A 25,523-nucleotide genomic window follows, 5' to 3' on the forward strand; every position below is an offset into this window, starting at 1 on the left:
GGATTGGTCGTAACCCACCGCCTTTCTTGGGTACAATGAAGTAGGGGCTGTAAAACCCGGACCTCATCTCGGCAGGAGGGACCGGCTCGATCGCGTCCTTCGCCAGCAGGACATCGATCTCTTTCCGCAAGACAGGGGCGTCCACCGACCGCACACGGGTAAAGTGGATGCCGCTGAACTTGGGGGGCCGGCGTGCAAACTGAATTGCATAGCCGAACCGAATGGTGCGGATGAGCCAGCGGGACGGACTCGGAAGCTCTAACCATGCCTCCAGGTATCGCCCCAATGAACCCACTCGGACCACCGGCGTACCCACGGAGGGGCAGCGAGGTGGAAGACAGGGACCCGGGTCTGGTGGCATTGTAGCCACCAAGAGCGGGGTCTGGGCGTGCTTGACACCAACCTGCTTCCACCGAAGAGCAGGCGGCAGAGAAGGCTCGTGGGCCTTCTGCTGCGGACTGCCCGATGGCGAAGGGAGGGGGAGAGACGAGGAACGAGGCCCTGCCTCCTCGTGCACCGGTCTCTGCGCCTCGGAGCCCAGCCACAGACCGGAGTGACGCAGCTGGGGCTGCGTCACTGCTATCCGTAAACTGGGAAGAGGGGAACGGGGGTGTAAGCGCTCGGGGGCGGCACACGCTGCCGTTCTGGGCCTCTTGGAAGGGGGAGACTGTGTGCCCACCAGTCTCGGCCGTGGATGACCTGGAGGAGGAAGAAGAAACTGCTCTTTTTTTGAAAATGTGGGTACCGCTGACTGAGTGGCCAGCGGCGGAACAGAAACAGAAAGGAAAGAAAGATTCTCCACCCGGCCCTCCCCCGGGGGAAGGAGGCGTGCAGGGGCACCCTCCGAAAGAGCAGGATCCAGCACCTCGACCAGGTCGCCCGTCTCAGGGACGCTTCCCGCCCTTCTTTTTACTGGAAGGGGCGGGTGGCGTCTGGGCGGGCTTGGCCGCCCTCTTACGACCAGACCTCCGGCCTCCAGGGTTGGACTGCTGCCCTGAAGGAGGAGCGGCCGCGGGAGGGCGACCTCGGCGACGAGCAGCCGGAGGCTCTACGGCCACAGAGGACGGACCAGCAGCAGTCCGCCTCCTGTGCAGGACGTGCCGTATCGCCTCTGACTGCTTCTGGGCGGTGGAGAACTCTTGGGCGAAGCTCTCCACCGCGTCGCCGAAGAGGCCCCCTTGAGATATGGGGAAGTTGAGAAGCTTGTTCTTCTCCGCTTCGCGCATATCTGCAAGGGTGAGCCACAGGTGGCGTTCCTGGACCACCAAAGTGGACATCGCTCGACCCAGGGAACGTGCGGTGACTTTCGTCGCCCGGAGGGCGAGGTCCGTCGCCGCACGCAGCTCCTGCAGCAATCCCAGGTCGAAACCACCCTCCTGCATGTCATGGAGTGCTTTGGCCTGGTGGACCTGCAGCAGCGCCATGGCATGCAGGGCGGAAGCAGCGTCTCCACACGCCATGTAGGCATCCCTGGTCAGACCAGAGGAAAACCTACAGGCGCGGGAGGGGAGTGAAGGGGCACCCCGCCAGGAGGAAGCGGTCTTAGGACACAATTGCATCGCAACCGACCGCTCCACTGGGGGGATTCCCTCGTACCCGCGTGCTGCTCCTCCATCGAGAGTGGTGAGGAAGGAGGAGCGAGGTTGCCTACGCCTGGTCGCAAGGGGGGCCAGCCAAGACTTCCTAAGCTCCTCATGCACTTCAGGGAAGAATGGTACTGGAGCAGGCCGCGGGGCAACAACACGGCCTGCTCCGAGACACCAATCATCCAGCCGCGAAGGTTCGGGGCCCGGTGGAGGGTTCCAGACGAGCCCGACATTCGCAGCTGCCCTTTCGAGCATAGCGGCCATCTCTGGATCCGGCTCAGCCGCAGCCACCACGCCCGAAGGGGGTAGACCCGCTGAGTCATCACCAGAAGATGACCGCTCTTCCTCCGATGCCGCGATCGACATCTGATCCTCAGGCGGTGCCCCGAAGGAGACAAACGGGACCGCACGAGGCGGTCCCGGAAGCGCCGCCGGGACACCTGATGGCAACGAGCTACTAGAGGCGTGGGAAGCCCGTGAGGATCTTTCACCAGACGGGACATTCCGCACGGTAACCCTCATCCGCTCACCAACAGGAATCACCGAAGTAGCCGTCTGCTGAACTGAACCGGCAGACGAACTAGATCGGGGATTCTCTGAAGGGACTCCCCCATATTTCAGGGTTCGCAGTCTCGAACGCAGCATCGCCAGAGTCATGTTCCCGCAATGAGAACACGACTCGTTCATAAACGCTGCCTCAGCGTGCCCTAAGCCCAAACACGTGAGGCAGTGTTTATGACCATCCTCCTGAGGGAGAAGTCGACCGCATCCAGAAACGCACGGGTGAAACGACATCCTGAAAAGGACGCGAAACGCCCGTGTTGCTCTTTTAGACAGAAAAAGATGCTCTTTTATGTGCCGAGGCACAGAGGGACCACCGCGGCAAACACAACGGGGAAACTGCAAGCCCGTGTGTTGCACTCACCACCAGTACCAGCCGTTAAAACAGCTTTTTTTTTTTAAGAGAAACGGCCGGCCGCGGGAGGCGATGGTCGCTCAACAGTACCGTAACTCCAGCACCGAGGATCCTTTCTTGTTCCAAAGAGGACTCGTTGGTTTTAAAACTTCTCAGAGACAGCAGCTTAGCTCAACAGAGAGACACACTGGACGGCTCCGAAGCAAAAAGCATTGCGCAATGTTTACTTCCGCCTTTTATACCCGCGCTGGTGGGCGGGTCGCGGAATGCAAATCTTGCATGCCAATGTCCATTGGCTCGTTTTTAATTCTCTCGAAGACGGTTGGCTCCCTAGCGTGATCCCAATTCGTCAGGGAACTCCCCCGACGACACGTCGGAGTTCCCAGGACGAAAGGGAACTGTGGTTATCATGATATAAATGCATGATACTGGATGACCAATGGTTCATTTTAATAAAACTCAAACAGTCAGAATATTACATTTTGCCAAATAAAAATGCGGTCATTACTTTTTTTTACAGATGTTACTGTTTTTGTTAATGAACATAAATTTAACATAGTAGTATTAGCTTGAGTTAGGGTGCAGATTTACTCGCAATTCACTGTCAAATATGCGTTTCGAGACAAAACATGTAATATTAATATTGCAGCCTGCACTGCAAACTGTGCTGAAGCTACGTGCCATCAAAGTCAGGCAACACAAACCTGTTTCAAGACTTGAAACAATATCCTCCATTAGCACATGCAGAAACTAAGAAATATATTTTTCTATTCAGATATTTATTTTGTTAAAGAAAAATGACAAATGTTTGAATGTTCTACCTGAGATTTGTGAAATGTTCACCTGTTTGGCAAGTGTTTATAATGATATGTTCTCACAATAAAGAGTAGTTTAAAAACACAATACTGGTTTCTACAACTTTCACTTAGGTGAAAAAATCTCCCTTTAAACTTGAAAGAAATAAAGATTATACATTTATCGCGATAATTATCGATATCGACTGATATAAAAAAAATTATCGTGATAAATTTTTTTTGGCTATATCGCCCAGCCCTAGGTGTAACCCCGGCATCCTGGCCAAATTTGCCCCTTGGCCTCTGTCCATCATGGCCTCCTAATCATCCCCATATACTGATTGGCTTCATCACTGTCTCCTCTCCAACAGTAAGCTTGTGTGTGGTGGGCATTCTGGTGCAATATGGCTGTTGTCGCATCATTCAGGTGATGCTGCACATTGGTGGTGGTTGAGGAGATTTCTCCTTCCATGTAAAGGGCTTTGAGTACCCAGAAAAGCACTATATAAATGTAACAAATTATTATATTATTATTATTATTATCTATTGTAAAGGGTTGTTTAATTAATAGTACGGCATGTATATTAATGGGTATAGCTACAGTAACTTCTTCATATAGTCCTCTCGAAATCCTTTCCATCTAAGTGTGTTATATATATAAGCTTAGTATTGAGAGATTTTATGAGCAGTCGGATAATCATATTCATCCGCACAGTCACGTCAAGCCGAAGCACAACCGAAACAAAGTTTTTTGCAAAATGCATGCAGTTTTTTTTTTACCACTAGAGGGCCAAAAGTTACATAGTGTATACCTTTAAAATCACGTTTACAATTGTTAACCCAAATTGGGTTTCATCAGCTTCCGTATCCAGCAGTCACAACCCAGTATTTGGTTTGGAAAAATAACCCAGCATTTTTAGAGTGACTCAAATCCCTGTCTGAGTTTGGGATTATTCATTCCTCCATTAACACCACTGCCAAATGATCAATGATTTAATTATAACTCTCAACATATCGGTCACACATCAGCCCCTTTAAGAGGGGTCAAACAATTTCTTATATCTTCACTTACAAAAGTACAGTGACGATCACATGGTTCATTGATGCACATGCAAAACGTTCCATGGTATTTTGGACATTTAAAAAGCTCCATGGTATTTTGTATATATTTCAAAGTACCATATTACTTAAAATCTGTTATCATCACTTTAAAGTACATTTCTGTAAAGGTGGTAACAAATTGTAATACAATGGTACTAAAATTGTTGTATGACATTTACATGGTACTGCATGGTATTAGCATGGTACATGGTTAGAATACATTGGTATCGTGGTACTTGAACATGTTTCAGGGTAGTGCATCTTGTTCTTGGAAGTACCATGGTATACTTCAAAGTACCTTAGTATTACCATTAGTGTACCACGGAACCAGTCATTTTTGTAAGGGTAATTCCATGCTGCTGTTATATATAGTTATATTCACATACTGTGGTACATAAATGGTACTGTAAGGTACTTCAAGGAATACCATATTATTACGATTAAATCAGTTGTTTTCTTTGTAGATTGTATGGTGTTTTTGAAAGAGGTTATGTATGTAGTTTTGATACTGTTGTTGTTAAAATGGATACCAAGTGTTTTGAGTTATCATATGCATTTTACTTCTGGCCACTGAGACCTGTATTGAATGAAGTCACTCAGATTTCTCTGATTTAAAATACTAACACTGTTGTAATCTATCACATCCACGCTTGATCGACATTTGCTCCTTTTAAATTGTGCTATTCAAATGTTTAATATATATTCAGATTAGACTCTCTTCTCCTGCAGAGCTGCAGGACATTGCTGGAATTGACTGTGTTTTAGGACTCCAACAGGCCTTATTGAATTTCCCAGAAATATTGCTTTAAATCTCATATTGTGTATTTATTGCAGGGAGATGACTGACAGGTTTTTAAAGACCACGCGACATAGCACTTTATAATTGTGTCGATTCCAAATGGATGAAGAAAACGTTAAACTTACACAGATTCATTTGAAATTCAAACTCCTAGTGTTGCGTCTAATGTAAATAAGAAGTACTTTGAATTATTCCAAGGGTTAGTGGGTAGTGGGTGTTTGGTGGTTGTGTTGTAGCGCTAATCAGCACAAATCTGACACTGGAGAGACAGCAAAGGCTGTATATCACCTTTTGGAACAGGTGTAATGTTTCTACTGTCTGAAACACTTATCTGAAATGTGCTAAATGCACGTGCAAGTGCACGAGAGACCAGACTCACAATTCATTTACGATTGACTTCGACGTTAGGATTTTGCTAACCTAACATGATACTCTTTATGTGGAAATGGTACTGAAATAAACCAAACAATATATTGACTGATGAAGCCACTTTTTGTCTATTCAAATCTTTTGTCTGCAAGAATAATCTGAAGTTTTTGAATTATCTGGAGACATTTCTCAGGAAATATATTATGGGATTAATGCAGTTAATCAGCAAATCATGCAGTAAATTTAAATAGATGGCGAATTGTATAAAAATATAAATACACTACCATTCAAAAGTTTAGGGTATGTCATTTTTTTAAGAGAACTCTCTTATTTTTATAAAGGCTGAATTTAAAATGATAGTTGACCCAAAAAAGAAAATTCTATCATCATTTACTCACCCTCAAGTTGTTCCAAACCTGTATGAATTTCTTTCTTCTGCTAAACACAAAATAAGATATTTCAAAGAATAAGGGTAACCAAACAGTTGATAGGCTATAAAAATACTATGGAAGTCAATAGGGCAACTGTTTTTTTTTTTTAGGATTCTTTTAAGAATATAAAAGTTCAAAAATAATAAAAATTATGAATGGCTTTATCTTCACTTTGAATTAATTTATATATGTCCTTGTTGAGAAAAAAAAGAAGAAGATCTTACTAACCACAAACTTTTGAACAGTTAGTGTTTTATATTTATAGATTCTCTCAACTCACCGTCTGGTATAGATTATAAACCTCAATGCATCTGGGATTTGCCTATCCACAAAGGATATATATCCTTTCTCTTTGCATTTTGGCAAAACCCTGAAGCAGCAACATCACATGCCTTTGATGTCTTAAAATGCTTTCTAGATTGGGAGATTACTAGGTTTTGGAATAGTATTTACCATGTTTCAAAATTATTTGCTATTGCACAGGATACATATTGCAGTTTTGTAAGTTAGAAAAGTGATGGCCACTTTCTAAAGTTATTCTTCTGTGCTATATAACTTCCTTCAGCATATTGTTTGGATTTGTGTGCTAATTTGGACCACAGGACTCTAATTTTACCAGCAGGTATGGTGCACTTCTGCTAATGAACAACACTTTAGGGCTCACTCTCTTTCTTTGTGTGGTCCTGAGGGGCGTTTGCTGTGTTCTGTCCTAGTTGTCCATCTGTCAGTATTTCCTGACATCCTGGCCTGCTAATATTCAGAACCAGTGTGTGTGGTTTGTGAGTTTTTTTAATTCACTGAATGTGATGATACATACAGGAATTAAGCCAAAGCGTCTGTCTTTGGTGTCCAGTCTTCTATAAAAGTCTCACTGGTCATTGCCCTTTGTCTAGCTGTGTCCACCTGTCTCTCCCTGAGGTGACCGTGGTGACCAGGAGAGTGTGTAATTAATGCTGTAGCGGTGCGCTCAGTACTGGCCGCCCACTTCCTATTCAGGGTCAGATTCGAGGCCATGACACGTTGTTCTAAACATTGTCAAAGTGGATTTAGAGATCACTGGTCTCTGGGTGCAGAGATTGCAACAACACAGAGGAAACAAAGGTCAGAGGTCAAGCGTAAATGTTAATGGTTTACAGTGTATGATACTGAGTTAACTTTGGCTCTTATTGTCCATGCAACTTTGCAGCCAAGCGAGCTGAAACCAAACACTACATCAGTGGTCGCTTTTAAAATTGCTATACATTGATTCATGTATTCATTCACACAGAATGCTAATTTATGGGATTCATTCCCAAATTTAAATGCTGTTGTCAATCCCAAAACTTTGCCCTTTAACCAAGTTATATAATATACAATACAGCACCTTGATGAAGTCTGTCATTGACAGAGTGTTCAGAAATAATGGACAGTCTGGGAGATTGTTCTTTATGATGTTTTGCACATAATTGCTCATAAGTCATGCACATAACTCAATTTTGCTTAGCTGTTTAAATTGGAATATTGGGACCTGACAACAACCATGTTGTTCTCGGTTGCTGGTTAACCTTTTTTATCCAAGTAACGAAAAGATAACTAATTAAAAGGCTGATTATCTGTTGCAGTGTTCCTGATGAATAATGCACAGTAAAAACTAAGTGTAAGTTTACTTTTCGGTGAAAATATGATTATAATATCGTTCAAGTGGGCTGGTTTGACTGTAAGCTGCTGAAAGCTCATCACTCATTATTAACTTGTCTCTTTTACCACCAGCAAAGAGGCTAAAATTTAAACCTTACCTCATTTCTGCTGTTTCATTACTTTCCCGATTTATGAGCTCCGTTTAGAGAGGAAAAAGAGAGATGGAAGGAGAATTGAGTGATTTATTGATAGAAAAAGGGAATCCATTTTGTTTTTGCAAGGCAGGTAAATGAGGTGTCACTCTGAAAGTGCACTCTCTCAGTCTAGAGCTTTCCGTGATGGATTCCACCTTCAGGACATCCAGACCTGCCACTCCCTCGACACTCACCCGTAGACGGACGAGCTGGGATTGGGGGAGTGAGTCTGCTGATTTCCTATTGGCTGCTGGGAGATTTGAGAAGTGGTGCTGAGTTCAATATCATCTTCAGCTTTCCTTTGTTTGATTTTTCCCACCACTCCTTTTTTACCATGGTCACGTCATTAAGAGTTTTTTTTTGTTTCAGCTGTGTATCGTTAATTACCTTTAATTACCTTGAAAAGTTCCTCCTTTTCCTCTGTTTGTGGTCCGGTCACTTTTACAATTAGTGTCTGTTGCTCTACCTGTTTTGGATTCTTATTATTAAAACTTCGTGTTGGATCTCTCTTCTTCATCTTCGTCTGTTTGCCTGCAACCACCCGTGACAGATGACCAAACCACTAAGTGTATATGCAGCGGTTCACTGCTGTGGCTTGAGAACCATGACACTTTTTCTTACAACAAACAGTTTTGTCATCTTGCCATCACATCCCCCTTTGAAGACAAGACCCTGAAGTCGTTGTTCTGGATCTGGGCCAACTACCGCCACCCTATAGACCTCCCAGGCACCACTGGACTTGACTGGAGAGTGTCCTGCCCCGATCCGGAGCACAGCCAGACCCAAATCAGGATTTACCACCTTCGATCACAGAGAATTAGCGTGAGCCCCCCGCAGACGTAGAGGGACCACCCTCCGCGACGAGTGCAAGAGGATCCTGCTGCTCCGCTCCGCCTCCGGCCTCTGATCCCTTGCTCTATCTCGGCCTGTAAACCTGTATGCTCCGCCTTGGCTCTTCCCAACTTCGGCTCCATCGGAGACTCTCGGCCTTACGACTCGATCAGGTTCCCTCGTACCACCAGCTCCCCCTTGGTCAGCCGTCACTCTAATTCCACTACGGACTTACGGGCCATTTCTTCTAAATTAGTTCTATATTTTTTTCTATCTAGACTTTTTCTTTTGATTTTGGTTTGAAATAATGTAATTTCTTGACAGGTTTCATGTTATTCACGCAGGTCCTATTCTGATTGAACAATTGTCTTTCTCATTGCAAAATATTCTAAAGGAATAAAAAGGAAAAATAAAGTGAAGGAATAGTGAGAAAGAGAGGAGAAACAGGTAATTTCTTGTTGATGTCTCCAAAATTGCTGGGAGGATAGGATGACCCAATAAACACAAACACACACACATTTATACTCTGCCAGAGGAGAGGCTTCACAGCGACTCCATTACACTCAATTAACCCCTAAAAGGGGCAAGACAGACTAAGAGAGATTACAGCAGAAGATCGGAAGAGATGATGAGACATAACTCATTTCATTCTTTCATCTTAGTCCGTCCACAGAGACCATTTTACAATTGTGCACTTATGCAAATAACCGTTTGCAAGATAATGACTAATTACAATGCCTTATTACAAAGCATATAAATCTCTCCCACTGAGGTTGGTCTGTTGGTCTCAACATTTTTTGAAGGGTCATTACTTCCAGATAATGTCTTCTTGGCTTTATTCTTATTGTCAATTGAAGATGGAAGCTTTCTTTAGCTGACATTTTTTAAAGAAATGTGTAGTTTGATAGCAGCACAGTAAAGCTGAAATGAAATTACTTTGAATCTATTTTTGTGATGTAAAAGGGACAAGGCTCTTTTTTACACAGTAATCCCAGTCAATTATTGTAAAATTATCAGAATGTCTTTACTGGTAAATGCGCAAATTTGTTGTTCACACAAGCTACGGCGTTCTGGCTTTTACCGTTAAGAGATCATTGACTCAGCAGCACCAAAATACCAGTAAATTCTGTGATGTCAGTCAGTTGTCTTCATTCACCCACATGAGGTGTTCAATTTTTACAAAATATTTTGACTTCTAAGGGACAGGCGTAAGAGGATTATCACACAGAATGTGCTTTTGCTCTTAAAAACACAAGACGTGTATGATAGTATCCAACTGCTGAGCCACAGCACTAATAAATGAAAAAGAAGGCAGGGTTTTGAGCACGACATACTGAAAAAGCTAGGAGATGCAGCGCATCTTTCAAAGATGTGCATATTTACATACAAAAAAACGATTAAAAAGCAGCAGAGCTTACTCTAAAAATCTCAGAGTATGTGCGCCATTTCCATAAGAGCCTATGTGACTGGCCCAAAGCAAACTTCTTACATCAGTTCTGACCTTGTACGTGCTCATACCGTAATTATCATAATCTTAATTTTTTGTTCACACACAGAATTATACTGGTAATTTTTTGGTAATGTCACAACTACTTATAAATATTGGTAAATTGCCAGTTTTTACTGTTCTGTTTTTTTTTTTTTTCCTGTTCACACATGATCTCTTTATGGTAATTTACCAGCAAACACTGTATGTGTGAAAGGTGTTAATGACATACAAAATTATTCTAAATATCAAATACTAAAGTATATAATAACACTGAAATATATATATATAATGGAAGGTGCTCAGGGGCTATAGCCGACACTGGACTGTGCTCAGGGCATTCTCTCACTGGACCGGACTCAGGAAATTTTCTCACTGGGACGAACTCTGAGATTTCTCTCACTGGAACAGACTCAGCAATTTCTATCACTGGAATGGTCTCGGGAATCTCTCTCACTGGAACAGACTTGGGAATTTCACTCACAGGAACGTGAGTGAAATTATATATATATATATATATATATATATATATATATATATATATATATATATATATATATATATATATATATTGTCATGCTGTAGAGTTGAAACACTCGCTGGAAGCAGAACTTCAAATCCACAGTTTTATTTTCAAGTTTTATTTCAATTCACAAACAGAAGACAAGGAAGCGCAGGAGAAAGAAACACTAACTAAACTGCTTAAACAAGACTAATACCGGACAAGGAGCAAACTGAAACTGAGGAATTATATACACAGAAAACAAAGCAGCGAATTAACAAGGAACACCTGAACAGAATACTCAATCAATTAGAAACCATAGTGACAAACAGGCAGGGACAGAAGGTGACAGAAGTAATAAACAACCTAATAGATTAACATAGACACTCAGACATTTATAGAACAGAAAAACAGGAGAAGAGAGTCAAGCAGAACCTCCCCACGGCTCTTACAAAACGTTTCTGAATGGTACATTTTTGAATCATTATTATTATTCTATTCTGCTATTATTATATAAGAATTTCAATATGCTGTTACTTGAAAATGCTACTGCTGCTTGTTAGCTTTTGAGATACAGTTTTCTCCTGATTAAATGTTTAATATAACTGAATAAATGACTGAGTAATACCGTTTTTTAAAGTTATTGTTTTGTCGATATAATGAACAACCGTTTATCTATTCACAAAACTTAGTTTACTCGGTGTATCGTTTTCTTTAGGTGTACATGTGGCAACTGTGTTAAAATGCCAACAGAACGTGAAAACATCTGATAACAGCAGCTGAAGTTTGATGTTGCGATTACATATAATTTTTTAAACTTTATACACGTTTGTTTTGTACACACAAAATAGCAAAGAACTAACTAGCTACAAACAGCATTAGCATTGGTTTACCTTCTTGATCAAATCGAAAAATTACGTCATAAAGTATACATGGAAAATACATTTACAAAATTAGTACATAATTACAAATTCAGGTCCAAAATGTTTGTACGCGTTTGTCATAGACACACGAAATAGCATAACTAAGTGGCTACTAAAGCCAAGACTGGCATTTGTTTACATCTTTGATCAAAACTAAAGCATTACGTATAAAACTATACATGCAAATACATTTAAAATGATTAAGTCTTACTTACGGGCTGTGGCCCAACAACTGTTGCCTCTGGTTTTAAAGTTGGAACTGCTTCATGCTTTAGTAACAGTTTGTTGTTGAATCCGGCATTGAATTTGTGGAGATTCTGGAAGCTGTTTTCCTTAAAATGCGCAGCACAGAGAGCTAAATTACGATTGTAATTTTCAGGAACATAATCAAACATAAATTGTAGCCATTATTGACGAACTACAGCGTCCATAGGAAGCCTGAACACAGAAGACCTGACAGCTGGGGGGTGAAAATAACACACTTTCGACGGCATGGCTACTGCTCTCCACTATAACTCTTCCTCTTCGACAAAGCAGGAGAAATTTGGCCACGCCCCCTTTTTTGCATATTCCGTAGGGAGGGTTGGTTATGGGTTAGTTACGTATAAAACCCGGGAATATCTCGTTGTAGTCCCATTCGAGTCATTTTTGTAGGCATTAAACTCCTGATTTTTAAAAGACGATATATCTGCTTACGTTGAACTTCCAGCGCAGAAACTTTGCACATACTGTTCATGCACCAACAGCAACATTATACACTATTTAAAATGAGAAAATTGAAATCGCAATCAACCACCCCTTTAAAAAAATACAGGTAACTCACAAAATTAAAATACATTGAAAGTATGTTTTTTTATGTATTAAAAGTTTGTTTTTTAGCAAAAGCTAAAACTCCACCACTATTTTTTTGCTGGAGGTCCTGGACTTCTTGTTCAGATACATGGTATCATGGATTCTAGCAAATACCAACAGATAAAAAATCAAAACCTTAAGGCCTCTGCTAGAAATCTTATAATGGGCCGTGGTTGGATCTTCCATCAGGACAACGATCCAAAACAAACATCAAAATCAGCACAAAAATGTGTTACGGAGCACAAAATCAAGCTTCTGCCATGACTGTCCCAGTTCCCTAACCAGATGAGTGGAGTGAACTAAAGAGAAGAAGCATCAAAATGGATCTGGGAATCTGAAGGATCTGGAGAGATTCTGTATGGAGGAATGGTATCTGATCTTTTGTTAGGTGTTCTCCAAACTCATCAGGCATTAGGAGAAAACTCAGAGCTGTTATCTTGGCAAAAGGAGATTGAAAAAAGTGTTTAATAAAATATTTGTGTGCCAATATTTGTGGCCAACTGTCACGGTGTGGCTTCATGTCTTGTTCCTGTCTGTCCTGTGTTTCCCTTGTCTTGTGTGAACTTTAGTTATTTCCTGTTCTGTGTCATGTTTTGTAGTCCTTTGTAGTTTTTCTAGTTTATAAGTATCCCCAGGTGTTTCTCATTAACCACGCCCCCTTGTTATCTTGTTTAGCTCGTTTACCCCTGTATTTAAGCCCTGTGTTTCAGCCCTGTCTATGTGAGTTGTTAATGTTGTAATGGTTGCTGTTTCTGTGTTCCTGGTCTGAGTTTCTTTTGTTTGTTTTATCAATAAATGTGCTTGCAATTGGATTCACTGCTCGCTTCATTCTTCCCAGATCGTTACAGAACAACTCACCAAATATGAATCCAGCAGCACGGATCTCGCCTGATCTACACAACCTAGACCGGGAGTTCGCTGGACAGATCGCGGCCTTGGCCCTGGAAAGCCTTGATCTATTCCAGTATACGTGGGGATTTGTTCCTCTTGCTGCCTCCTGCTCCCTGGATGACGAGGCAATTAAAGTCTGTTACCGGCTGGGGGCTAAGGAGGTTAACCCGAGGGAACTCCCCAATCTCTCCGGTCTGGGCTGGAGAGAGGCGCTTTCCAGATGTTTGGAGAGCTTCATCCCGTGTCACGCCAGGCCTTTACCGCTGGTCCCTGTTCCGGTGGTCCCAGTTCCGGTGGTCCCGAATCCGGTGGTCCGGAGACGGAGGAGGAGGAGAAAAATGGCCTCCTCAACGACGTGTCCGGTGGCTCCTAAGCCAAAGACCGTCCAGCCAGAGACTGTCCAGCCAGAGATCGTCCAGCCAGAGCTTCACGTCAGCCACGTCCAGCCAGAGCCAGTCTTCGAGCAAGAGCCAAAGCCAGTCTTCGAGCAAGAGCCAGAGCCAGTCTTCGAGCAAGAGCCAGAGCCAGTCTTCGAGCAAGAGCCAAAGCCAGTCTTCGAGCAAGAGCCAGAGCCAGTCTTCGAGCAAGAGCCAGAGCCAGTCTTCGAGCAAGTGCCAGAGCCAGTCTTCGAGCAAGAGCCAGAGCCAGTCTTCGAGCAAGAGCCAGAGCCAGTCTTCGAGCAAGAGCCAGAGCCAGTCTTCGAGCAAGAGCCAGAGCCAGTCTTCGAGCAAGAGCCAGAGCCAGTCTTCGAGCAAGAGCCAGAGCCAGTCTTCGAGCAAGAGCCAGAGCCAGTCTTCGAGCAAGAGCCAGAGCCAGTCTTCGAGCAAGAGCCAGAGCCAGTCTTCGAGCAAGAGCCAGAGCCAGTCTTCGAGCAAGAGCCAGAGCCAGTCTTCGAGCAAGAGCCAGAGCCAGTCTTCGAGCAAGAGCCTGAGCCCGTCGCCTGTTCGCCAGAACCGGAGCATATCACCTGCCCGCCAGAGACTGAACACGCCGCACTTGAGTCTGTCCTGGAAGACACAGCGCTTATTGTGGTGTCCATGGCTGTTTTGTGTGTGTGGGCAGCACACACATCAGCGACAGCCCATGAACCCAGCCCAGAGTTTCCTTCGCCGCTGGTCCCGTCCAGCCCAGAGTTTCCTTCGCCGCTGGTCCCGTCCAGCCCAGAGTTTCCTTCACCGCTGGTCCCGTCGAGCCCAGAGTTTCCGTTACCACTGGTCCTGCCCAGCACAAAGCCCTCTGCCCTGCTGATAACGCCCAGCCCAGAGCCCGTTGATCCTGCGCCAGAGCCTGCCGATCCAGAGACTGTTCAAGTCACGTCTGCCGATCCTAAGACTGTTCAAGTCACGTCTGCCGATCCAGAGACTGTTCAAGTCACGTCTGCCGATCCAGAGACGGTTCAAGTCACGTCTGCCGATCCAGAGACGGTTCAAGTCACGTCTGCCGATCCAGAGACGGTTCAAGTCACGTCTGCCGATCCAGAGACTGTTCAAGTCACGTCTGCCGATCCAGAGACTGTTCAAGTCACGTCTGCCGATCCAGAGACTGTTCAAGTCACGTTTGCCGATCCAGAGACTGTTCAAGTCACGTCTGCCGATCCAGAGACTGTTCAAGTCACGTCTGCCGATCCAGAGACTGTTCAAGTCACGTCTGCCGATCCAGAGACTGTTCAAGTCACGTCTGCCGATCCAGAGACTGTTCAAGTCACGTCTGCCGATCCAGAGACTGTTCAAGTCACGTCTGCCGATCCAGAGACTGTTCAAGTCACTTCCTCCGAGCCAGTGTCTACGGACAAGATGGCCGCCTCCGAGTCAGAGTCTGTTCCTGTTCCCGAGCCAGAGTCTGTGTTGTCTGTTCCCAACCCAGTGAGTGTGTTGTCTGTTCCCGAGCCAGTGTGTTTGTTGTCTGTTCCCGAGCTAGCCGGTGTCTGCTGTTCCCGAGCCGGTGTCTGCTGTTCCCGAGCCGGTGTCTGCTGTTCCCGAGCCGGTGTCTGCTGTTCCCGAGCCGGTGTCTGCTGTTCCCGAGCCGGTGTCTGCTGTTCCCGAGCCGGTGTCTGCTGTTCCCGAGCCGGTGTCTGCTGTTCCCGAGCCGGTGTCTGCTGTTCCCGAGCCGGGATCGCCCGAAGGGCCTTCTCCGCCGTGGCCGCCCGAGGGGTCTTCTCCGCCCTGGCCGTCCGAGGGGTCGTCTCTGCCCTGGTCGCCCGATGGACTGTCACCGCCCTGGCCGCCTGCGCGGCCTGCTCCACCCTGGCCGCCGCCTGCGCGTCCTGCTCCGCCCACGTCCCATGGCCCATGCCCGCCATTGCAAGGCCCTGGTCCTGTTCCCTGCGCGGACCTGGCCCTCCATCCCTGCCCCAAGACCGCCTCCACTTCACCACCCTCCTGAACTTTTTTTTGTTTGTTTTTTATTGGCGTCGGGAGCCGCCCATAGGGGGAGGGCTATGTCACGGTGTGGCTTCATGTCTTGTTCCTGTCTGTCCTGTGTTTCCCTTGTCTTGTGTGAACTTTAGTTATTTCCTGTTCTGTGTCATGTTTTGTAGTCCTTTGTAGTTTTTCTAGTTTATAAGTATCCCCAGGTGTTTCTCATTAACCACGCCCCCTTGTTATCTTGTTTAGCTCGTTTACCCCTGTATTTAAGCCCTGTGTTTCAGCCCTGTCTTTGTGAGTTGTTAATGTTGTAATGGTTGCTGTTTCTGTGTTCCTGGTCTGAGTTTCTTTTGTTTGTTTTATCAATAAATGTGCTTGCAATTGGATTCACTGCTCGCTTCATTCTTCCCAGATCGTTACACCAACGTGTTTTGGAGAAAAACATTTATTTCATAATGTGATTCATATTGCACTTTCAATTGTTTTACTTCAATGAAAGGTTAGATTTTTGCAAAACATTTTAATGAAAGATCAAATGGATAAACAATGCAGATTTATTTTTACAGCCATATTATATCATATTTACCAGGGGTACCATTAATTCTGACCACAAATGTATATATAGAACAAAATTTTATGAAAACAATTCAACAAAGGCGCCTTTCAGTAAATTATTATAGAAATTTAAGTTGTAGAAAATAGAATCGAAAGTAAAGAACGTAAAGTTGATTAAAAATAAAACAATATGTCTCCAAACATTTATGGACAAAATTATTCAAACCCCAAAAGTCACATTTTGTGCAGAATCATTATTCTTTATAATCTCCAATAAACGCTGCCTGTAAGTGCTTAGAAGCTTCTGTCACCTCTCTAATGCAATCTCAGACCATTCCACGCTTAAAAAGCTTCCAGATCAATGATCAAAAAGCTTTGTTTTTCACGCCATCACTGCTTTCTTCAAATTCCACCAAATATTTTCAATGAGATTTAAATCTGCTGACTGCACAAGCCACTCAAGAACATTCTATGACTGATCCCTGAACCAAGCTTCAGTAGATTTGGATGTATACTTTGAGATGGCTGTCCTGCCGGAAATTGCATTTATCATAAAGCTTCAGTTTCTGCACTGAAGGCATCCCCATCTTTGCCAAAAATGGATTGATGCTTCAAAGAATTCATGATGTCCTTCATACAGTCAAGATTTCCACTTCCTGCAACAGCAAAGCACTCCCATAATATGACTGGACCACCTCCATGTTTGACCATGGAGAAGGAGTTTTTCTGTTCATAAGCTTTGCCTTTTTTGCATCAGATATATCGAAGAATCATGGGTACACGGGTATGTTTGGTCACATCACTCAATAAAACATTCTTCAAGAACTCCATAGGTCTATCCAAATGAATGCAAGCATATTCACGTCGGCTTGTTAAGTCCTCTTTTGACTTGGCCTACTCAACTTTAGCACGTGCATGGGCTAAATGTATGTACATGCAGCAGCATAAGTTATAGTTTGTTTGTTATAGAGCCCCCACAGGCCCCAAACAGCAGTGTTGAATAATTATGACACAGCTGCGTTACAACAAAAACGTATAACTCAAAAGCATTATTGAGTATTGCCATTATCACTTTTAATTTGCCACTTAACTGTCATAGAGACAATTAAAAAAAAAAAATTCTCTGTATCTTTAGAAAATCCTACATTCATAAATGATTACAGTCTCTGGGGGATAATTTAAATTCTTGAACAATTTTGATTGCAACTTTTGATTGCAACAGTATATATATATATTATGCATGTATGTATGTTATTTTATTATTATTCATTAATATGTAGTTATATATTTAGTTCAATTCGTTTTTTATATATATTTATTGTGAGCTTTTATTTGTTTTTATTTAAGTTTTAGTCATTTTAGAACCCCTGCTTATTTTAGTTTAATATATATTACTTCAGATCACAGGGTGTGTTTCATTATGTACATCCCGTGGGGAAAGTAGAGATGATATCACACGTACGGCGTGAGTTTGTGGATTAGTTGTTCACAGCATGATGACAGCATGGGGGACACGAAGTCTGTGACTTCGGATCAAGCATCAGTCCTTTCTCTCTGGCTTCTATTACCTAAAGAGAGAGAAGGAACTGTGAGAGATTGTGGAAAAGAAGCCTCTGATTCATTCTTGACACTGGCACCTGGCGAATCAAGACAGTTGTTTTCAATTTATCTCTCCATGATGGCAGTTGCCAGGGTTACTGAAGTATAGTTGGCGTCCAAGGAGGCAGCCGAGAGGATGCTCGGGAGAGGTATAGAACCAATATATCACTTTGTCACACCCTTTAACAGGAAACTGTATGCCTGAGGGGTTTAGTGTGGTCAATCAGCTGAAGGTTGTTGTTCTGTGTGAGAGTGTGTGGGGTTCTGGAGGTTACACATGTCTGTATGTGTGAGTTAATACCTAAAGGTGTGTGTCATTAAGTCTGAATGAGGTCAGTGCTTCTCTACAGAGAAACACATGTTAGAGTTTATGAGCACATTCAAGCTGGGGTAGTTAAAATGATGCAGCCGTGTTTCGAAACCTGGGAAACTTCCTACCTAGACAGCACCGAATGTTCAAATCAAACAATTAGAGGCATTTAAATATTTCACAAAAAATAAAAAAATCCGGCATCATAGCTGGATTCAAATCGAAACGTTTCAATATTTACAGATCAGTTTGTGTTTCAGCATTTGTTATGGAGAAGAAGAAAGGAATTATGCTTAGGGCACCAAAATGGCTAGCAGCGGCACTGATCATAGGAATATTTAATGTTTTTGTCAAACTATTTTAGCAATCATAGATTCATCTGCATGTTTGAATCTAAAACATTTAAAAATTACATGCGTGTTAAAATTTTCAAATTGAATGTTTGAATAAACTGTTTTTATAGCATCCTTTTAAACCAAACAGTAAAGTGAAATGACGTGTAGCCAAGTGTGGTGCCCCATTCTCTGAATTTCTGCTTTGCATTTTACCCATCCAAGTGCACACATACAGCAGTGAGTTTGAAAACACATATATACCCTGAACAAACTCCCGGAGCAGTGGGCAGCCATTTTTGCTGCGGCGTCCAGGGAGCGATTGTGGGTTGGGTGCCTTGCTCAAGGGCACCTCAGTTGTGGGTAATGACAGCGGAAGAAAGCGCTGTTCATTCACTCCCCTCACCTTACTTTCCTGCCATTACTGAGACTCGAACTCGTAAACCTTTGTGTTACAAGTCCGACACTCTAACCATTAGGCCCCATAATGCTTATGTAACCGGTTCTACTCAACCTGCTCATAGGCGAATGCGCTAACAAGGGCACTATAAACTACTTTACAGCAGTTTTCAGGCCTGTGCTGCATCGTCACAAAGGTTTATCATTTGCACGTGTTTATAAGTCTTGTCAGTTTAAACATGCAAGCGATTTTTAACCATTCAGTGCACGAGTACTGAATTGAGTTCTCATTCTCGTCTTCTTGCACTTGAAAGTAAAAATACACACAACAAAAGTATGTCAAAATGCCCATCTTGGTGAGCACATAAACAATGTTGATTGTTTTACTGAATGTAAACAGATGAGAAAGAAATCACACGTGAAACAGTAAATTGGATCTGTGCATTTGGTCTCAGTGACAGCAGCCTAATATACAGTAGCTGCTGCTGTCTGTGTCATTAATGTTAATTGAACAACAAAAGACAGTGAAAATCACTCACTGATCTTGGCTGGCCAACTTTTTGAGCTTAAGGATTAATCCATATTTAATCTATAAATCGAAGAACATGCAGTATTATTTTACATTATTTCTGTACCTGAAAACTACTCTGAGACTTATTTGACCTATTTCTTGTGATTTGTTTATTTGCTTATTTTATTACTGAAGACTAACTTGTCTTCAATATTTTTTTTAACTTTATAATAGTTAGACTAGTAGTTTTTGCTGTGGTATCTAAATTCGAATCAATCAATAATTGTGAAATTTCAATGTATGTGATTTTTTGGTGGCTTATTTATTAGAACACAATGAACAAAACAAAAGATTACAACAACTTTTTATTTGGTTTATTCATTCATTCATTGGCCTATTCAAGGCAGATAAAAATAAACAGTAAATAAAACCTGACGAAACAAATAAAGGATCGGGCTTAGCCTAACCAATACGGGTCAGTTTAAAAAACGTTTTAATTGGTCCCGATAATGATCCTTGAGATCGGCTCGGGACATCCCTAATTAAAATACCTTACACTAAATTGGTTAATGCAATAATCTTTGTTAACATTAGTTAATAAAATTACAACTGTTTACTGTTTGTTCATGTTAGCTCAGGTATTTTAAATAATATTAACAGATTAACAACTTATATGTATTAATGTATTAGTACATTTTGGAGAAAGAAAACATTAAATAAAGATGATTATTAGTTCATAGCATGATGTCAGCATGGGGACTTGGTCTGTGTGTGACTTCGGATCAAGCCATCAGTCCTTATTACTAAAAAGAGAAAGAAAAGAACTGTGAAAAGAAGCCTCTGATTCATTGTTGAAACTGGCACCTGGCGAATCAAGACAGTTGTTTTCAATTCATCTCTCCATGATGGCAGTCGTCAAGGTTATCATACACATCATGTTCAAATCTTGTACAAATTTCTTGTGCATCATACACGCATTCAAATCGAATGTTTGGACTGTCTAGGTAGGAACCTCACTAGGGTATGAGCTTTGAAACGTAGCATATGTGGCTTTGTGGCTGCACACAGCGTGTATTCGAGTCTGAGATCAGACAGAGAGCGGGAGTGTGACGTTTATGTCATCTACAGGCTGCCGTACCTCAGGCTCCGCTGCACTGCTTCAAATCTAGCGTCTTACAAATGTCCTAAATAAAAAGAACACTTGTCAGAGGCTGTGTATGTCTGTTTTATGATGATTGATGTGTGTGAAATATGGTATTACTGCAAAGCCGGCCAATGATTTTCAGTGCTGTTTATTAAAGCCTTGTGGCGGCTCTGACTGATCAATACTGAATCTGAGGAAACCGTGACGACAGGACTCCATACCTCTCTGTCTCTCATCTATTCACTTCTTACAGCCTCTGTCCATCATTTCTTCTGTTACTTTCTCTTTCCCACTCTTCTTTCCTTTACAACCCTTTTCTTTTCCTCTTTCAGTTCCTTATCATATCTCCGCCCTTAAATTCCTCTCTCTTTCTTGTTACTCTGCATTTACATGCTGCAGTCACTCTAGCCCTGTATCGCTGCGGTAATTGGAAAGCCGTCACTGAGCTAGATGTTTTGGAGGAAGGGATACATGGAGAGAGAGAGAGAGAGAGAGAGAGAGAGAGAGAGAGAGAGAGAGAGAGAGAGCTGGAAAGAGTATGTGAAGGTGCATGTGTGTTCAGACTGACTGGTTTTGACAGGAAAGGCAAAGGTTCAAGAATTTCCTTGCTCATGCTTGAAGATATCAGCTATTTTATTTTTAGAATCAAAACAGTGTGGTCAAATCATTAAACAGTTGCATCAGTTTTTTTCATATAAATTTTTTAGAATATAAACCTGCATTCATTGCCTGCAGTAGTTTGACTACTGTATACTCCACTCAGTGTGTGCGTGTGTGCGTGTGTGCGTGCGTGTGTGCGTGTGTGCGTGTGTGCGTGCGTGCGTGTGTGTGTGTGTGTGTGCGTGTGTGCGTGCGTGTGTGCGTGTGTGCGTGTGTGCGTGCGTGTGTGCGTGCGTGTGTGCGTGCGTGCGTGTGTGTGTGTGTGTGTGTGTGTGTGTGTGTGTGTGTGTGTGTGTGTGTGTGTGTGTGTGTGTGGGTGTGTGTGTGTGTGTGTGTGTGTGTGTGTGTGTGTGTGTGTGTGTGTGTGTGTGTGTGTGTAAATAATCAATTAGCAATTAATCACTTCAAAAATGGGTAAGATAAAGAAAACAATTGAAAAAGTTATTTTCAATCAAACATACATTTGTATTTATGGCGATTTCATTCAGCACATTTTTGGCATTTTTGTGCCATTTATCTAATTTACATAACACCTTCAGTTAATCAGGTGCTAAAACAGCACAAAAAAACAATGAAATCAGCAGGTGTGATTAATTCTTAGTGAATTCACCCCAAAACATTTGAGCAGAATACCAGTAGAGGGGAAGCTTACATCCTTAGGACACATAAACCTGTTAAAGCCCATTAAATGTTGTTCCTGAGTGTGTGTTTTGCTGTAATGAATGTGAATTCGTGTTTTGTTCCTCGCTGGACTGAAAATGGGAAATGTTGCCGTTTTTGTTTTGTGTGTGTGTGTGTGTGGGGGGGGGGGGGGGGGGGGTTGTGTGTGGGGGGGTTGTGTGTGTGTCCAATGAATATGGGTGTGGAATGAATGGGTGTACGACTTGAGATGAATGAGAGAGACAGGGCTACAGCCACTCTTCCTGCAGCTGCATTAACATTCAGAAGCTGTCTTGCTGACAGAAAGAGAGGTAGACGGGGAGGGCAGAGAGACAGGGGAGGGGAGGGGAGGACTTGGAGGGCAGAGAGAGAGAGAGAGAGAAAGAGGGTTAGGAGGGGCTGTTGATTACAGCACTAGGAGAATGTGTGTATGTGTGTGTGTTAGTGCTGTTTTAGAGGGGTGAGGTGAGTCGTGCTCAAACCCCCCACACACTAATCAATCCGGACCCCTGGCGCCCGCGAGTTGTCGTCGGCGACCGTCCGCGTACGGATAGAATGTTCAGGGCGAGTGCGCGCCAGCCCAGCCACGGGGAAACGGCGCAGCCTCGCCACAGCGTGTGTACGTGTGCGAGTGTGTTTGCGAGAGCCACGGGGAGTGAACATGCCCCACTCGCGGCGAGTGCAGCCCGAGCGCTCGGCGCCGTTCGCGACAGGCAGCCGTTAACGGGAGCGAGGGGGAGGGCGGGGAGCGCTCAGAGGGAGGAGAGGAGAGGAGAGGTGGAAGAAAGGAGGAGAGAGGAGCAGAGGAGGAGAGAGTGATAGGAAGAGAGGGAGTGAGCCGCTCGCACCTGTCGGCCCTGGCCGGTTCGGGAATATCGAGCAGGAGACCCACGCGCGCACGCACTCACGCTGCCCCCTTCTCACGGGACCATGTCGGTGACCACCGGATTTGGCTACCAGTTGCCGGGCATCACCACGGTAACCTATGTTTTTGTTTACAGCCCGGGGACGGTCCAGCGGGACCCCAGCCCTTCTCCCACAGGGCCCTCGCACACACTCTCAGGAGCCCGGGGCCCCAAACGGAAACTCTACAGCGCCGTGCCGGGGCGCACCTTCATCGTGGTCAAACCGTACTCGCCGCAAGGAGAGGGAGAGATCCAGCTGAACCGCGGAGAGAGGGTCAAAGGTGAGTGCCCTTTCCCTGCTTATCGCTTTGCATCTGACAGCTGTCAATCATCTGGAAAGAGGCGGGGTTTAGCCGAGTGAGCTTTTTGATGCAAAAAACAATTAGAAGCAGAGGCTCGATGTTTGTGCATTGCAATGTGTCTCTCATGATTTTTAAGTTGATTTGTTGGCTCATTATCAGGCTCTACTGGAACTCAAGAATCATGAGACACATTGCAATGCACAAATGTGTCTATATATATATATATATATATATATATATTCAAATTTTCCCTGTGTTCACAGTGTACATATTACTGTACATATGATGTATTTATAATTGTGTAAGTATAAATATATATATTTACATTTATTTTAAATAAATATAAGTACATACACATTGAATTATATAGATCATTATTAGTAATAGTCATTATTTCCTAAATACTACAAATATAATAAATACATTTACATTAAAAATATATTTTTGCATAAAAATGTTTTACAAAGTGTACTTTACAAAGTGTAAATTGGAATACAGTGCAAATGTACATAATACACAATAATGCAGGCTGTGGAACCCAGTATGCTTGTATGTAATCTATATTATACAGTATGATGTTGTCATTACTATAGCCAGAAAGTAATTTAGGATAGCCTGTAGAACGACATCTGCTGAGTGAGTTCTGAACAGGACTGGAGTTGTCTGTTTTAGCGAGATGCCAGTCTTTAACATGTCATCTGCACTGGTATGTCTCAGAACAGGGCCACGAAGGGTTGCTGTCTGTCAAACACTGCTCTCTGGAGTCCGTCTTTCTCATCACACACACGCACACACACACTGATGCTGAGCTGTAAGGGCCGTTCTCACTTGCTTACCTGCTCTAAGTAGTGAATCTTGATCTGGAGGAGATTCAACTCAGAATCAAGTCAGACAATATTCATGTATTGGTGCTGTGTACATGTGACGTTAGTAAAAGATGTGGATGTAACTCATACTCAGTGTTGTGCGTGTAAATGAGTGTGTGTGTGTGTGTGTGTGTGTGTGTGTGTGTGTGTGTGTGTGTGTGTGTGTGGGTGTGGGTGTGTGTGTGTGTTGTGTGGGTGGGTGTGTGTGTGTCTCTCCATGGCTCAGGTTCATGGCTTATGTGTTGTTCTGTTCTTGTCTCCATTCATGCTTCAAACCAGACTACCACTCAAACGCATTGGAAGGTAAAGAACTCTGCATCCATCCCACTGCCCTCCAGTGTGTATGAGTGTGTGTCCCATGCACAGCCCTCTACAGTGGTGTTTTTATCCTTCAGTAACTCTTTCTTTCCACTCTGCCCTACCTGCATGCCCACCTGTGCTCACACATATAAACCCAGAACCCTGAACACACACACGGCGATGTTAGTTGGTTTCCTTCCTCCCTCTTTAATCTGTATGGAAAACTATTACACACATTCTGATTTCTGTCACATTTGATGCTTAAAGCATTTTAATAGATTATAATTTCCTCCATTTGCACTCAGAGAATTATATAATTGCTCTGAGATTGCTCCTGTGTAGCTCTTAGTGGAGCTTCATTGAAATATTAACTTTGTCTCAGATTGTTCTACAACAATGATAATGGAGGAATACAAATAGACATACACAAGATTAATATTTGCGTGCAGTATGAGTAAAGCATTATATATTTATGCACCTGGCAGAGCTTAGATCATGTGTTCTTGAAAGAATGTGAATGGAAGTTGTTGCTAGAACTGTTGTTATTTATTATTATTATTATTATTATTATTGCTCAGATGCTGCTTTTTTATTCTTGAGACATTAGCTTTGTCTCAGATGTTTCTCCTAAAATGGTTAAAAAATACATTAAGGAGAAATGCATTAAGATATACATGATGCAGACATTTGCATACAATATAAGTTAATGATTTGAATCGTATAATTTTATTTTGAATAAGAGGTTTTTCCAGCTCTATTTAAATTATATAAATATATTTATATATATTTATTTAGCTTGAAAGAATTTGAATGGAAGTTATTATTTTTTGTAATATATATTGCTCTTTTTCAGTTCATGAGACTTTATTAAGGTACTAGTTATGCTGCATTTTAATGTTCCTTTTGTCTGAGATGTTTCTCCTGTTATTCCTTTAGGGAAATAAAAATTTAAACAAATTTGTCAGCTGTTGGCGTACAGTAACAGTATAACTCTATAAAGTTTATGTGACTAGTACTCAAATCATTTGATCTTGGATAAATTTAATTTAATTTTAAGTTTGCTCAGTTTGTGACACTGTTGGGAGTATATAGGGGTCATTGCTAGGGTATTTTTCTTGAGAGAAAATTTTAAGCAAAGGTCTCAGTTTTCTCTCCATTTAAATCTCATTGCTGCCTGGGAGAAGCTTCTGATATGTTTTAGAGATTTGTAATTTTGCTGTCCTATGGGTACCTAATATGTAATCCTTTAGTCCAGAACAGCTGCACGTACTCTGACTCACATTCCTGTGCTGGGCAGCAGGTGCATTAGTGCCCATGAAGTGCCA

General features: G+C 43.0%; 1 protein-coding gene across 23 annotated transcripts in view; it reads left to right on the forward strand.

The window, feature by feature from the left end:
• Positions 1-25,523, forward strand: part of shank3a (SH3 and multiple ankyrin repeat domains 3a) — a 290,014-nt gene that overhangs the window by 168,669 nt on the left and 95,822 nt on the right. For 20 of the 23 annotated variants that reach the window (XR_013186070.1, XR_013186071.1, XR_013186073.1 and 17 more), the window contains 2 exons: positions 22,827-23,011; positions 24,178-24,201. Coding sequence is in view for 19 of the 23 variants with exons in the window: in XM_077193711.1 (XP_077049826.1) it covers positions 22,827-23,011; positions 24,178-24,201 (209 nt within the window). In the remaining 4 variants the exon portion in view is untranslated. The remainder of the gene's footprint in view (positions 1-22,826; positions 23,012-24,177; positions 24,202-25,523) is intronic. The other 3 variants (XM_077193705.1, XM_077193708.1, XM_077193709.1) reach the window with 1 other exon arrangement.

This window comes from Siphateles boraxobius, unplaced genomic scaffold (genome assembly GCF_051911475.1).
Source record: "Siphateles boraxobius isolate OS27281-9 unplaced genomic scaffold, OSU_SipBor_1 31, whole genome shotgun sequence".
Classification (NCBI taxonomy): domain Eukaryota; kingdom Metazoa; phylum Chordata; class Actinopteri; order Cypriniformes; family Leuciscidae; genus Siphateles; species Siphateles boraxobius.